General features: G+C 42.2%; 1 protein-coding gene across 5 annotated transcripts; it reads left to right on the top strand.

The window, feature by feature from the left end:
* Nucleotides 1-3,652: 3,652 nt before the first annotated feature.
* LOC124128550 (scavenger receptor class F member 1-like) lies at nt 3,653-15,131 on the top strand. Of its 5 annotated transcripts, none has more exons than XM_048395598.1 (5): nt 3,653-3,826; nt 3,959-4,017; nt 4,582-5,088; nt 9,907-10,030; nt 12,970-15,131. In XM_048395598.1, exons 2-5 carry the CDS (start codon nt 3,966-3,968, stop codon nt 13,130-13,132), a joined length of 846 nt encoding a protein of 281 aa, XP_048251555.1. In that variant the 5' UTR covers nt 3,653-3,826; nt 3,959-3,965; the 3' UTR covers nt 13,133-15,131. The 5 variants fall into 5 exon arrangements, 4 of the variants coding, with proteins under 4 accessions (XP_048251555.1, XP_048251556.1, XP_048251554.1 ...); XM_048395599.1 differs by having other exon boundaries at nt 3,959-4,092; XM_048395597.1 differs by lacking the exon at nt 3,653-3,826 and having other exon boundaries at nt 3,837-4,017.
* Nucleotides 15,132-15,758: the final 627 nt, after the last annotated feature.

Here is a 15,758-nt window from a genome sequence, read left to right as displayed (position 1 = left end):
ATGCCACATGACAAATATCACATTTCATATTTCACATACCACATTTCACATGCCACATGAAAAATATCACATTTCATATTTCACATACCACATAGCACATGTCACATGACAAATATCACATTTCATATTTCACATGCCACATTTCACATGCCACATGACAAATATCACATTTCATATTTCACATACCACATAGCACATGCCACATGACAAATATCACATTTCATATTTCACATACCACATAGCACATGCCACATGACAAATATCACATTTCATATTTCACATACCACATAGCACATGCCACATGACAAATACCACAATTCACATTTCACATACCACATAGCACATGCCACTTGACAAATATCACATTTCATATTTCACATACCACATAGCACATGCCACATGACAAATATCACATTTCATATTTCACATACCACATAGCACATGCCACATGACAAATATCACATTTCAAATTTCACATACCACATAGCACATGCCACATGACAAATATCACATTTCATATTTCACATGCCACATAGCACATGCCACATGACAAATATCACATTTCATATTTCACATGCCACATAGCACATGCCACATGACAAATATCACATTTCATATTTCACATGCCACATAGCACATGCCACATGACAAATATCACATTTCATATTCCACATGCCACATAGCACATGCCACATGACAAATATCACATTTCATATTTCACATGCCACATGACAAATATCACATTTCATATTTCACATGCCACATAGCACATGCCACATGACAAATATCACATTTCAAATTTCACATACCACATAGCACATGCCACTTGACAAATATCACATTTCATATTTCACATGCCACATAGCACATGCCACATGACAAATATCACATTTCATATTTCACATGCCACATAGCACATGCCACATGACAAATATCACATTTCATATTTCACATACCACATTTCACATGCCACATGACAAATATCACATTTCATATTTCACATACCACATAGCACATGTCACATGACAAATATCACATTTCATATTTCACATGCCACATTTCACATGCCACATGACAAATATCACATTTCATATTTCACATACCACATAGCACATGCCACATGACAAATATCACATTTCATATTTCACATACCACATAGCACATGCCACATGACAAATATCACATTTCATATTTCACATACCACATAGCACATGCCACATGACAAATATTACATTTCATATTTCACATGCCACATAGCACATGTCACATGACAAAAATCACGTTTCATATTTCACTTGCCACATTTCACATGCCACATGACAAATATCCCATTTCATATTCCACATGCCACATAGCACATGCCACATGACAAATATCACATTTCATATTTCACATGCCACATAGCACATGCCACATGACAAATATCACATTTCATATTTCACATGCCACATAGCACATGCCACATGACAAATAGCACATTTCATATTTCACATGCCACATAGCACATGCCACATGACAAATATCACATTTCATATTTCACATGCCACATAGCACATGCCACATGACAAATATCACATTTCATATTTCACATACCACATAGGACATGCCACATGACAAATATCACATTTCATATTTCACATACCACATAGCACATGCCACATGACAAATATCACATTTCATATTTCACATACCACATAGCACATGCCACATGACAAATATCACATTTCATATTTCACATACCACATAGCACATGCCACATGACAAATATCACATTTCATATTTCACATGCTACATAGCACATGCCACATGACAAATATCACATTTCATATTTCACATGCCACATAGCACATGCCACATGACAAATATCACATTTCATATTTCACATGCCACATGACAAATATCACATTTCATATTTCACATGCCACATAGCACATGCCACATGACAAATATCACATTTCATATTTCACATACCACATAGCACATGCCACTTGACAAATATCACATTTCATATTTCACATGCCACATAGCACATGCCACATGACAAATATCACATTTCATATTTCACATGCCACATAGCACATGCCACATGACAAATATCACATTTCATATTTCACATACCACATTTCACATGCCACATGACAAATATCACATTTCATATTTCACATACCACATAGCACATGCCACATGACAAATATTACATTTCATATTTCACATGCCACATAGCACATGTCACATGACAAATATCACATTTCATATTTCACTTGCCACATTTCACATGCCACATGACAAATATCACATTTCATATTTCACATACCACATACCACATGCCACATGACAAATATCACATTTCATATTTCACATGCCACATAGCACATGCCACATGACAAATACCACAATTCACATTTCACATGCCACATAGCACCTGCCACATGACAAATATCACATTTCATATTTCACATACCACGTAGCACATGCCACATGACAAATATCACATTTCATATTTCACATGCCACATAGCACATGCCACATGACAAATATCACATTTCAAATTTCACATACCACATAGCACATGCCACATGACAAATATCACATTTCATATTTCACATGCCACATAGCACATGCCACATGACAAATATCACATTTCATATTTCACATGCTACATTTCACATGCAACAGTTCATATTCCACATGGACATATCACATTCCAAATTTCAAATACCAGATATCACATGACACAAGAAGCATACACCATACCACGGTCCACATATCACGTTATAATGTCAGATATGACATGACACATGACACCTTCTAAATAGCACGTCACACGGCACTTATATATCTCATGACACATAGCGTTTCAAATGCCATATTTCATATACCAGATATCACATGCCACATTTCATATTTCCCCATATCACATATCACATGCCACATATCACATATCACATGCCACATATCACATATCACATATCACATATCACATATCACATTTCACATGCCACATATCACATATCACATATCACATATCACATGTCACATGTCACATATCACATATCACATATCACATGTCACATGTCACATATCACATATCACATATCACATATCACATATCACATGTCACATGTCACATATCACATATCACATATCACATATCACATGCCACTTGCCAGATGCCACATATCAGATATCCCATGCCACATTTCAAATACCAGATCACACATGCCACATATCACATATAACATGCCACATTTCAAATCCAAAATATATCATGCCACAATTTACACATCACATATCATATGACACATGGCACATATCACATATCACGCATCTCATACCACATGCCGCATGACATAGATCACATGCCACAGATACAATCACACAACACAGATGTCACATTGAGGCTGTCAACATGTCAGTCTTGATCGTATGATAAAGCTCGCTGACCATGTTCCTTACATATCATCGTTTCCCAATGTCATGGATTGATGTGCATGATGTAATCACAGGATTGTCTGGTTCAGACTCGACTATGTACAGATCACCGTCATGTAGGTGCAATATTGACGGGTGTGACGTTAAACAGTCAACACATGATATACTCTGAGTGGTAAGTATACCTTTAAATACAAACACGGACATGTCGATCGCATGGGTTTATTCAAATGCAGTTGATTTTTCAACAAAAGCGTGTAGTAAGATTTCCTTGTAAATAAGGAATGGAAAAGTGAATCCCACTAATTCGTTGACAAGTTTCATAAATAAGCTCGGGCAAGGAACAAACTACGCTGTCTGTTTTCTTCCACCCAAGGGCAATCCGGGATTTCAAGTAAGTAGCATTACATCCAGCTGTGTCATATTTACATTGTGTAGCATGAAAATGTGTGTTATCTAAACTAAGAACATGAATGTAATGAAACATGTTTATTGTATATATTCATGATCACATCTATTTCCTCAGAACAAGTATGACCGAGTTAATTATGCTGTTCTTGATGTCGACTCTTGTTTCCGCACAAGGTGAGAATGACGGAGGACAGTTCACCTCAATAAACCTGCAGTAGGCCTCAATGTAATGTTAGTAGGATGTATACGGTGAGTGAGTGAGTGAGTGAGTGAGTGAGTTAGGTGTAACGCCGTTTTTAGCACTATTCTAGTTATATCACGGTGTGTCAGTTTAATGTGGGAGGAAAGCCCGAAGTGATGCAGGTCTCAAACGTTTACCACTTCGGTGAAACCCATGAGCACGGGTATGGTGCTGACAAACCTAGAACCGGGATTCGATACCCACAATCATAGGTTTCTGACGAGCCCAAGCGACGCAACGCTGCACAGAGAATCGCAGCGCCTTAGGCGACTGGGCCACACGTGTCCCCTTAGTAGGATGGATCAACCATGGGCAGTGACAGAGTCAGTCGTTTCCGTTTTACTTTTTCTGAGTGCCTCTATTAAAAAAAGTCAAGTTTGGCGTTTGATGTTTTTAAGATTAATTTTCATGTCGACAGGTAGACCTTTCTTATTCATTATGTAATATGCTTGGATGTATCGTGCGTACCAACACAAGTGTTTAAATTCCATTCTCAGCGATGAATAAAAGTTCCGTTTCTCCTGCCCCACCATGCAAGGAAAACCAACATTGTTCACAGTGTGACAGCACGACGGGATATTGCCTCGAGTGTACTGCTGGGTATTATGATACGAGATGCAGTTCTGTTTGCAATAAGAATTGTTTGAAAAAGAAATGCACACTTTCAAGCAATGGCAATGGCAACTGCACTGACGGTTGCGTATCTGGATACCAAGGTACAGCCTGCAACATACCATGTGACAATCCAGGAGGTACCTGTACAGCATGTCCAGGTGGATGTGATGGAGGATATTGTCAGCTGGGCTCCTCCTGTATGTCTGGATGTGTAGACTCCTACTATGGGACTGGATGCAAGACGTGTTCAAGTAGGTGCAAGTCCTGCAACAGGATGACAGGAGAATGTACTGAGTGTCACGCTCAATATGTTGGTCCGACGTGTGAATGTCCACCCTGCAATGGAACTTATGACGATTGTGAAATGGGCGGCTGTAAACACGCATCGTGTGAGTATGTCTGTAACCAATGCTGTATGCTTAGCCTTGATATAAATGTAGGTAAACGTTCCTAACAACCCGTCACCTATGAAGGATCCATGAAAAGTATTCATTTTATCCAAGATGTTCCTCCTTATGTATCTCTAAACATGTAAGACACGTGGCTCCCCGGGATTGTATGCATGGTTGTATACCTGGATGTTCCTCTATATGTATCTCTAAACATGTAAGACACGTGGCTCCCCGGGATTGTATGCATGGTTGTATACCTGGATGTTCCTCCTTATGTATCTCTAAACATGTAAGACACGTGGCTCCCCGGGATTGTATGCATGGTTGTATACCTGGATGTTCCTCTCTATGTATCTCTAAACATGTAAGACACGTGGCTACCCGGGATTGTATGCATGGTTGTATGCCTGGATGTTCCTCCTTATGTATCTCTTAACATGTAAGACACGTGGCTACCCGGGATTGTATGCATGGTTGTATGCCTGGATATTCCTCCTTATGTATCTCTAAACATGTAAGACACGTGGCTACCCGGGATTGTATGCATGGTTGTATGCCTGGATGTTCCTCCTTATGTATCTCTAAACATGTAAGACACGTGGCTACCCGGGATTGTATGCATGGTTGTATGCCTGGATATTCCTCCTTATGTATCTCTAAACATGTAAGACACGTGGCTACCCGGGATTGTATGCATGGTTGTATGCCTGTATGTTCCTCCTTATGTATCTCTACTCATGTAAGACACGTGGCTACCAGGGATTGTATGCATGGTTGTATACCCGGATGTTCCTCCTTATGTATCTCTAAACATGTAAGACACGTGGCTCCCCGGGATTGTATGCATGGTTGTACACCTGGATGTTCCTCCTTGTGTATCTCTAAACATGTAAGACACGTGGCTACCCTGGATTGTATGCATGGTTTTTAACCCGGATGTTCCTCCTTATGTATCTCTACTCATGTAAGACACGTGGCTACCCGGGATTGTATGCATGGTTGTATGCCTGGATGTTCCTCTCTATGTATCTCTTAACATGTAAGACACGTGGCTACCCGGGATTGTATGCATGGTTGTATACCTGGATGTTCCTCCTTATGTATCTCTAAACATGTAAGACACGTGGCTCCCCGGGATTGTATGCATGGTTGTATGCCTGGATGTTCCTCTCTATGTATCTCTTAACATGTAAGACACGTGGCTACCCGGGATTGTATGCATGGTTGTATACCTGTATGTTCCTCCTTATGTATCTCTACTCATGTAAGACACATGGCTACCCGGGATTGTATGCATGGTTGTATACCTGGATGTTCCTCTCTATGTATCTCTTAACATGTAAGACACGTGGCTACCCGGGATTGTATGCATGGTTGTATACCTGGATGTTCCTCCTTATGTATCTCTAAACATGTAAGACACGTGGCTACCCGGGATTGTATGCATGGTTGTACACCTGGATGTTCCTCCTTGTGTATCTCTAAACATGTAAGACACGTGGCTACCCTGGATTGTATGCATGGTTTTTAACCCGGATGTTCCTCCTTATGTATCTCTACTCATGTAAGACACGTGGCTACCCGGGATTGTATGCATGGTTGTATACCTGGATGTTCCTCCTTATGTATCTCTAAACATGTAAGACACGTGGCTACCCGGGATTGTATGCATAGTTGTATACCTGGATGTTCCTCTCTATGTATCTCTAAACATGTAAGACACGTGGCTACCCGGGATTGTATGCATGGTTGTATACCTGGATGTTCCTCCTTATGTATCTCTAAACATGTAAGACACGTGGCTACCCGGGATTGTATGCATGGTTGTATACCTGGATGTTCCTCCTTATGTATCTCTAAACATGTAAGACACGTGGCTACCCGGGATTGTATACATGGTTGTATACCTGGATGTTCCTCCTTATGTATCTCTTAACATGTAAGACACGTGGCTACCCGGGATTGTATGCATGGTTGTATACCTGGATGTTCCTCCTTATGTATCTCTAAACATGTAAGACACGTGGCTACCCGGGATTGTATGCATGGTCGTATACCTGGATGTTCCTCTCTATGTATCTCTAAACATGTAAGACACGTGGCTCCCCGGGATTGTATGCATGGTTGTATACCTGGATGTTCCTCCTTATGTATCTCTAAACATGTAAGACACGTGGCTACCCGGGATTGTATGCATGGTTGTATACCTGGATGTTCCTCCTTATGTATCTCTAAACATGTAAGACACGTGGCTACCCGGGATTGTATGCATGGTTGTATACCTGGATGTTCCTCTCTATGTATCTCTAAACATGTAAGACACGTGGCTCCCCGGGATTGTATGCATGGTTGTACACCTGGATGTTCCTCCTTGTGTATCTCTAAACATGTAAGACACGTGGCTACCCTGGATTGTATGCATGGTTGTATACATGGATGTTCCTCCTTATGTAGCTCTAAACATGTAAGACACGTGGCTACCCGGGATTGTATGCATGGTTGTATACCTGGATGTTCCTCTCTATGTATCTCTAAACATGTAAGACACGTGGCTCCCCGGGATTGTATGCATGGTAGTATACCTGGATGTTCCTCCTTATGTATCTCTAAACATGTAAGACACGTGGCTCCCCGGGATTGTATGCATGGTTGTATACCTGGATGTTCCTCTCTATGTATCTCTAAACATGTAAGACACGTGGCTCCCCGGGATTGTATGCATGGTCGTATACCTGGATGTTCCTCCTTATGTATCTCTAAACATGTAAGACACGTGGCTCCCCGGGATTGTATGCATGGTTGTATACCTGGATGTTCCTTTCTATGTATCTCTAAACATGTAAGACACGTGGCTCCCCGGGATTGTATGCATGGTCGTATACCTGGATGTTCCTCCTTATGTATCTCTAAACATGTAAGACACGTGGCTCCCCGGGATTGTATGCATGGTCGTATACCTGGATGTTCCTCCTTATGTATCTCTAAACATGTAAGACACGTGGCTCCCCGGGATTGTATGCATGGTCGTATACCTGGATGTTCCTCCTTATGTATCTCTAAACATGTAAGACACGTGGCTACCCGGGATTGTATGCATGGTTGTATACCTGGATGTTCCTCTATATGTATCTCTAAACACGTAAGACACGTGGCTACCTGGGATTGTATGCATGGTTGTATGCCTGGATGTTCCTCCTTATGTATCTCTAAACATGTAAGACACGTGGCTACCCGGGATTGTATGCATGGTTGTATACCTGGATGTTCCTCTCTATGTATCTCTTAACATGTAAGACACGTGGCTCCCCGGGATTGTATGCATGGTCGTATACCTGGATGTTCCTCCTTATGTATCTCTAAACATGTAAGACACGTGGCTACCTGGGATTGTATGCATGGTTGTATGCCTGGATGTTCCTCCTTATGTATCTCTAAACATGTAAGACACGTGGCTACCCGGGATTGTATGCATGGTTGTATACCTGGATGTTCCTCTCTATGTATCTCTTAACATGTAAGACACGTGGCTCCCCGGGATTGTATGCATGGTTGTATACCTGGATGTTCCTCCTTATGTATCTCTAAACATGTAAGACACGTGGCTACCCGGGATTGTATGCATGGTTGTATACCTGGATGTTCCTCTATATGTATCTCTAAACATGTAAGACACGTGGCTACCCGGGATTGTATGCATGGTTGTATACCTGGATGTTCCTCTATATGTATCTCTAAACATGTAAGACACGTGGCTACCCGGGATTGTATGCATGGTTGTATACCTGGATGTTCCTCCTTATGTATGTCTAAACATGTAAGACACGTGGCTACCCGGGATTGTATGCATGGTTGTATGCCTGGATGTTCCTCCTTATGTATCTCTAAACATGGAAGACACGTCGCTCCCCGGGATTGTATGCATGGTTGTATACCTGGATGTTCCTCCTTATGTATCTCTACTCATGTAAGACACGTGGCTCCCCGGGATTGTATGCATGGTTGTACACCTGGATGTTCCTCTCTATGTATCTCTAAACATGTAAGACACGTGGCTCCCCGGGATTGTATGCATGGTCGTATACCTGGATGTTCCTCCTTATGTATCTCTAAACATGTAAGACACGTGGCTACCTGGGATTGTTTGCATGGTTGTATACCTGGATGTAACAATACAACTACAACCATACTCGTGTAGTCCGTCTGAATGTTGTTTCTCATCAGATGACAGGAACGTGCACAAGGACACTACGTAGGTGTATCTCCCCTTATACAGACACCTTGCGAAAAGATGAATATATAAATGAATTTGTTCAAAACGCTAAATCCTCAGTTTCTAATGTCACACTTGTAAAACTGCTCAACTCAGTTACTTTCTCAATACAGTACATCACTATGCATGTGTCCCCAGCAACGTATGCTGGAAGGAAGGACGCCTGAATAGATCGGGATGTCAGGTCTAAAAAATCCAGTCTGTCATGGCACACAGAGACTTGCACATAATAAATCAATGGATTGGTAAGCCCAGACTCGATTGCGTGCAGGCCGTCGTTTTACAACGGGAACATTGCTAAGTGCGACGTTAACAAACACACCACACAGACACATTATCTACACGTGTGACTTAATGTACCTTAATATTTTAAAATGTAAACTTGTTCCTGGCGCTGTATGACCATGCTCTTTATCAAGGCGAACCTGATATATTCGCTATTTATTTGCTCAAGGACATGGAACAAGAGCTGATCTAGTGTGCATGACACTAATGTCTAGTTCATTAAACATGTTTAAATATTTAGTCGCTCGTCTTTTTGCCAGATGGGAATGACGATAAGAAGACAGGCAGTGTGCTGACTTGGCTGTTGGCATCACTGCTACTCCCTGTGTCGGGCATCTTGCTGACTCTCTGCCTCTGTTACTGCAAGCGTTTCCCCAAACAAAGGTGGGTGTATTGGCATCATTGCTACTCCGTGTGTCGGGCATCTTGCTGACTCTCTGCCTCTGTTACTGCAAGCGTTTCCCCAAACAAAGGTGGGTGTGTTGCCATCACTGCTTCTCCCTGTGGCGGGCATCTTGCTGACACTCTGCCTCTGTTACTGCAAGCGTTTCCCCAAACAAAGGTGGGTGTGTTGCCATCACTGCTACTCCCTGTATCGGGCATCTTGCTGACACTCTGCCTCTGTTACTGCAAGCGTTTCCCCAAACAAAGGTGGGTGTGTTGCCATCACTGCTACTCCCTGTGTCAGGCATCTTGCTGACACTCTGTCTCTGTTACTGCAAGCGTTTCCCCAAACAAAGGTGGGTGTGTTGCCATCACTGCTACTCCTTGTGTCGGGCATCTTGCTGACACTCTGTCTCTGTTACTGCAAGCGTTTCCCCAAACAAAGGTGGGTGTGTTGCCATCACTGCTACTCTTTGTGTCGGGCATCTTGCTGACACTCTGTCTCTGTTACTGCAAGCGTTTCCCCAAACAAAGGTGGGTGTGTTGCCATCACTGCTACTCCTTGTGTCGGGCATCTTGCTGACACTCTGTCTCTGTTACTGCAAGCGTTTCCCCAAACAAAGGTGGGTGTGTTGCCATCACTGCTACTCCCTGTGTCGGGCATCTTGCTGACACTCTGCCTCTGTTACTGCAAGCGTTTCCCCAAACAAAGGTGGGTGTGTTGCCATCACTGCTACTCTTTGTGTCGGGCATCTTGCTGACACTCTGCCTCTGTTACTGCAAGCGTTTCCCCAAACAAAGGTGGGTGTGTTGCCATCACTGCTACTACCTGTGTCAGGCATCTTGCTGACACTCTGTCTCTGTTACTGCAAGCGTTTCCCCAAACAAAGGTGGGTGTGTTGCCATCACTGCTACTACCTGTGTCAGGCATCTTGCTGACACTCTGTCTCTGTTACTGCAAGCGTTTCCCCAAACAAAGGTGGGTGTGTTGCCATCACTACTACTCCCTGTGTCAGGCATCTTGCTGACACTCTGTCTCTGTTACTGCAAGCGTTTCCCCAAACAAAGGTGGGTGTGTTGCCATCACTGCTTCTCCCTGTGTCGGGCATCTTGCTGACACTCTGTCTCTGTTACTGCAAGCGTTTCCCCAAACAAAGGTGGGTGTGTTGCCATCACTGCTTCTCCCTGTGTCGGGCATCTTGCTGACACTCTGTCTCTGTTACTGCAAGCGTTTCCCCAAACAAAGGTGGGTGTGTTGCCATCACTGCTTCTCCCTGTGTCGGGCATCTTGCTGACACTCTGTCTCTGTTACTGCAAGCGTTTCCCCAAACAAAGGTGGGTGTGTTGCCATCACTGCTACTACCTGTGTCAGGCATCTTGCTGACACTCTGTCTCTGTTACTGCAAGCGTTTCCCCAAACAAAGGTGGGTGTGTTGCCATCACTGCTACTCCCTGTGTCGGGCATCTTGCTGACACTCTGTCTCTGTTACTGCAAGCGTTTCCCCAAACAAAGGTGGGTGTGTTGCCATCACTGCTACTCCCTGTGTCGGGCATCTTGCTGACACTCTGTCTCTGTTACTGCAAGCGTTTCCACAAACAAAGGTGGGTGTGTTGCCATCACTGCTACTCCCTGTGTCGGGCATCTTGCTGACACTCTGTCTCTGTTACTGCAAGCGTTTCCCCAAACAAAGGTGGGTGTGTTGCCATCACTGCTACTCCCTGTGTCGGGCATCTTGCTGACACTCTGTCTCTGTTACTGCAAGCGTTTCCCCAAACAAAGGTGGGTGTGTTGCCATCACTGCTACTCCCTGTGTCGGGCATCTTGCTGACACTCTGTCTCTGTTACTGCAAGCGTTTCCCCAAACAAAGGTGGGTGTGTTGCCATCACTGCTACTCCTTGTGTCGGGCATCTTGCTGACACTCTGCCTCTGTTACTGCAAGCGTTTCCCCAAACAAAGGTGGGTGTGTTGCCATCACTGCTACTCCTTGTGTCGGGCATCTTGCTGACACTCTGCCTCTGTTACTGCAAGCGTTTCCCCAAACAAAGGTGGGTGTGTTGCCATCACTGCTACTCCCCGTGTCGGGCATCTTGCTGACGCTCTGTCTCTGTTACTGCAAGCGTTTCCCCAAACAAAGGTGAGTTTGTCGCAGTGTTATTCCAGCTATATGATTGCTGTCTGTAAATAAGTCTGGACCAAACAATCCAGTGATTGACATCATGAGCATCGATCCATGCCATTGGGATCGATGACATGCATCAACCTCTTACGACAAGCATAGTCGCCTTTTACTGCAAGCATTGGTAGCTGGAAGATCTATTGAATTGATCATATTTATGTACATTTTAATAAGCATCATTTACGTTAGTGTCAGTAGTAGCTGATATGATCACGAGAAGAGATTTGGAACCGGCATGGATCATAGTATAGCACAAGGTGGGGGAAAGGTCGATCCTTTTCTGAGAGAAGCAGGATCGGTTGGTAGCTTCGATGATTCCCAATATTTTAATCACTGATGTTCTTGAATGTGTAAAGCAACACGGAATACCTGTCTAACGTATATGAATGCAGATTTAATGTATGTTTCGACGCATTTTAACAGATCAGAAATGTAAGATCATGCTTCTGGTGCTTCTGGTGCTTCGATTGGTTTGTTTGTTTGTTGTTTATTATTCCAGTAATTAATATCATGAGCATCGATCAATGCAATTGGGATCGATGACATGCATCAACCAAATCATCGCGCCTGACCACCCGATCCCGTTAGCCGCCACTTATGACAAGCACAGTCGCCTTTTATGGCAATTGGGTTGCTGAGGACCTATTCTACCCCGAATCTTCGCGGGCTTCTGGTGACGAAACGATAATAGGTAATGTTCGCACGAGAAAATGTAGTATATGCACAAAGATCCTAAATATATACATATCTCTGTGTTGCAGGGAACAGGAGGAGCACCAGGATCAGATGCATCAAGATGAGGTGGAGTATCTGCAGTACTTACCTACAGTACAGGGAGATATACTTAATACTAACCGTCATTCGAATCATGCCTATTATGACGTTATCGATGGCGAGAAGGGTCCCGCCATTGTGTTCCTGTGACCGCTGATTGTATGTAGCCTATTTTATGTTGTATGTGTTCCTGTGACGGCTGGTTATATGTAACCTATTTTGTGTTGTATGTGTTCCTGTGACGGCTGGTTATATGTAACCTATTTCATGTTGTATGTGTTCCTGTGACGGCTGGTTATATGTAACCTATTTAATGTTGTATGTGTTCCTGTGACGGCTGGTTATATGTAATCTATTTAATGTTGTATGTGTTCCTGTGACGGCTGGTTATATGTAATCTATTTTATGTTGTATGTGTTCCTGTGACGGCTGGTTATATGTAATCTATTTAATGTTGTATGTGTTCCTGTGACGGCTGGTTATATGTAATCTATTTAATGTTGTATGTGTTCCTGTGACCGCTAGTTATATGTAACGTCTTTTATGTTGTATGTGTTCCTGTGACGGCTGGTTATATGTAATCTATTTAATGTTGTATGTGTTCCTGTGACGGCTGGTTATATGTAATCTATTTAATGTTGTATGTGTTCCTGTGACCGCTAGTTATATGTAACGTCTTTTATGTTGTATGTGTTCCTGTGACGGCTGGTTATATGTAACCTATTTTATGTTGTATGTGTTCCTGTGACGGCTGGTTATATGTAACCTATTTTATGTTGTGCGTTCCTGTGACCGCTGGTTATATGTAACCTATTTTGTGTTGTATGTGTTCCTGTGACGGCTGGTTATATGTAACCTATTTTGTGTTGTATGTGTTCCTGTGACCGCTAGTTATATGTAACCTATTTTGTGTTGTATGTGTTCATGTGACCGCTGGTTATATGTAACCTATTTTATGTTGTATGTGTTCCTGTGACGGCTGGTAATATCTAACCTATTTTATGTTGTATGCGTTCCTGTGACCGCTGGTTATATGTAATCTATTTTATGTTGTATGTGTTCCTGTGACCGCTGGTTATATGTAACCTATTTTATGTTGTATGTGTTCCTGTGACGGCTGGTAATATCTAACCTATTTTATGTTGTATGCGTTCCTGTGACCGCTGGTTATATGTAACCTATTTTATGTTGTATGTGTTCCTGTGACCGCTGGTTATATGTAACCTATTTTGTGTTGTATGCGTTCCTGTGACGGCTGGTTATATGTAACCTATTTTATGTTGTATGTGTTCCTGTGACCGCTGATTGTATGTAACCTATTTTGTGTTGTATGATTTATCTAAATACAACTGTTCACTGTCGATTTAACTGTCAATTCTATTTTCCCAATCGCCGGGTCGCGCTAGGTGTTGATGTCGTTGTTTTGCCAGGACATACCCGTCGGTTTCTCCCGAGTCGTGATACTTTTGTTTTTCCGCCCTTTTTTAGCTGACCCTGTTTCCAAAGTATACGTCACTATACTACGGCACTATACTACGGCACTATACTACGGCACTATACTGCAACAGCAACGTTAAAAACACGTGACGTATATATGGTGAGCTTCACATCGATGATGATGTCATGAACGTTGAGGCCACTACCCTATACAGTATACGTCTTTACTACCAGCTGACAATACGTGTGTCTATTAGCAATGTGTATATGGTGAGCTTCACATCGATGATGATGTCATGAACGTTGAGGCCACTACCCTATACAGTATACGTCTTTACTACCAGCTGACAATACGTGTGTCTATTAGCAATGTGTATATGGTGAGCTTCACATCGATGATGATGTCATGAACGTTGAGGCCACTACCCTACACAGTATACGTCTTTACTACCAGCTGATAATACATGTGTCTATTAGCAATTGTGATATGAAACCAAAGTCGTTGTCATCATTTAACGTGTAGAGAATACTATTTGTATTGTGTAAACAAGTGTCACAGTCACGAAAGACGAGAAGTAAACTTGTGTCGCTTTGACTTAATGGTATGTACTAATGTGCCTTAAATTTGCAAGTAGTGCAAACTAATTCTTAATTTTCTTTAAATGTTGAAAAAGATCAGGTTTGATATATTTGTACATTATAGTAATAAACATTCGACACTGTACACATGCTGCTGTTTGTTATTATTTCTCTATAAACTTTGGTAAAAAACAAGTGTGTATCCATTAAATCAACTCAACTTATGCAATTGCTGTGTGGTACGTCTATTTACTTGCTATGAAGGGTGATGTGACTAACACAACTTATGTAATTGCTGTGTGGTACGTCTATTTACTTGCTATGAAGGGTGATGTGACTAACACAACTTATGTAATTGCTGTGTGGTACGTCTATTTACTTGCTATGAAGGGTGATGTGACTAACACAACTTATGTAATTGCTGTGTGGTACGTCTATTTACTTGCTATGAAGGGTGATGTGACTAACACAACTTATGTAATTGCTGTGTGGTACGTCTATTTACTTGCTATGAAGGGTGATGTGACTAACACAACTTATGTAATTGCTGTGTGGTACGTCTATTTACTTGCTATGAAGGGTGATGTGACTAACACAACTTATGTAATTGTTGTGTGGTACGTCTATTTACTTGCTATGAAGGGTGATGTGACTAACACAACTTATGTAATTGCTGTGTGGTACGTCTATTTACTTGCTATGAAGGGTGATGTGACTAACACAACTTATGTAATTGCTGTGTGGTACGTCTATTTACTTG

This window comes from Haliotis rufescens, unplaced genomic scaffold (genome assembly GCF_023055435.1).
Source record: "Haliotis rufescens isolate VD_foot unplaced genomic scaffold, xgHalRufe1.0.p SCAF_14, whole genome shotgun sequence".
NCBI lineage: Eukaryota > Metazoa > Mollusca > Gastropoda > Lepetellida > Haliotidae > Haliotis > Haliotis rufescens.
This window is presented reverse-complemented; position numbering and strand designations above follow the sequence as displayed.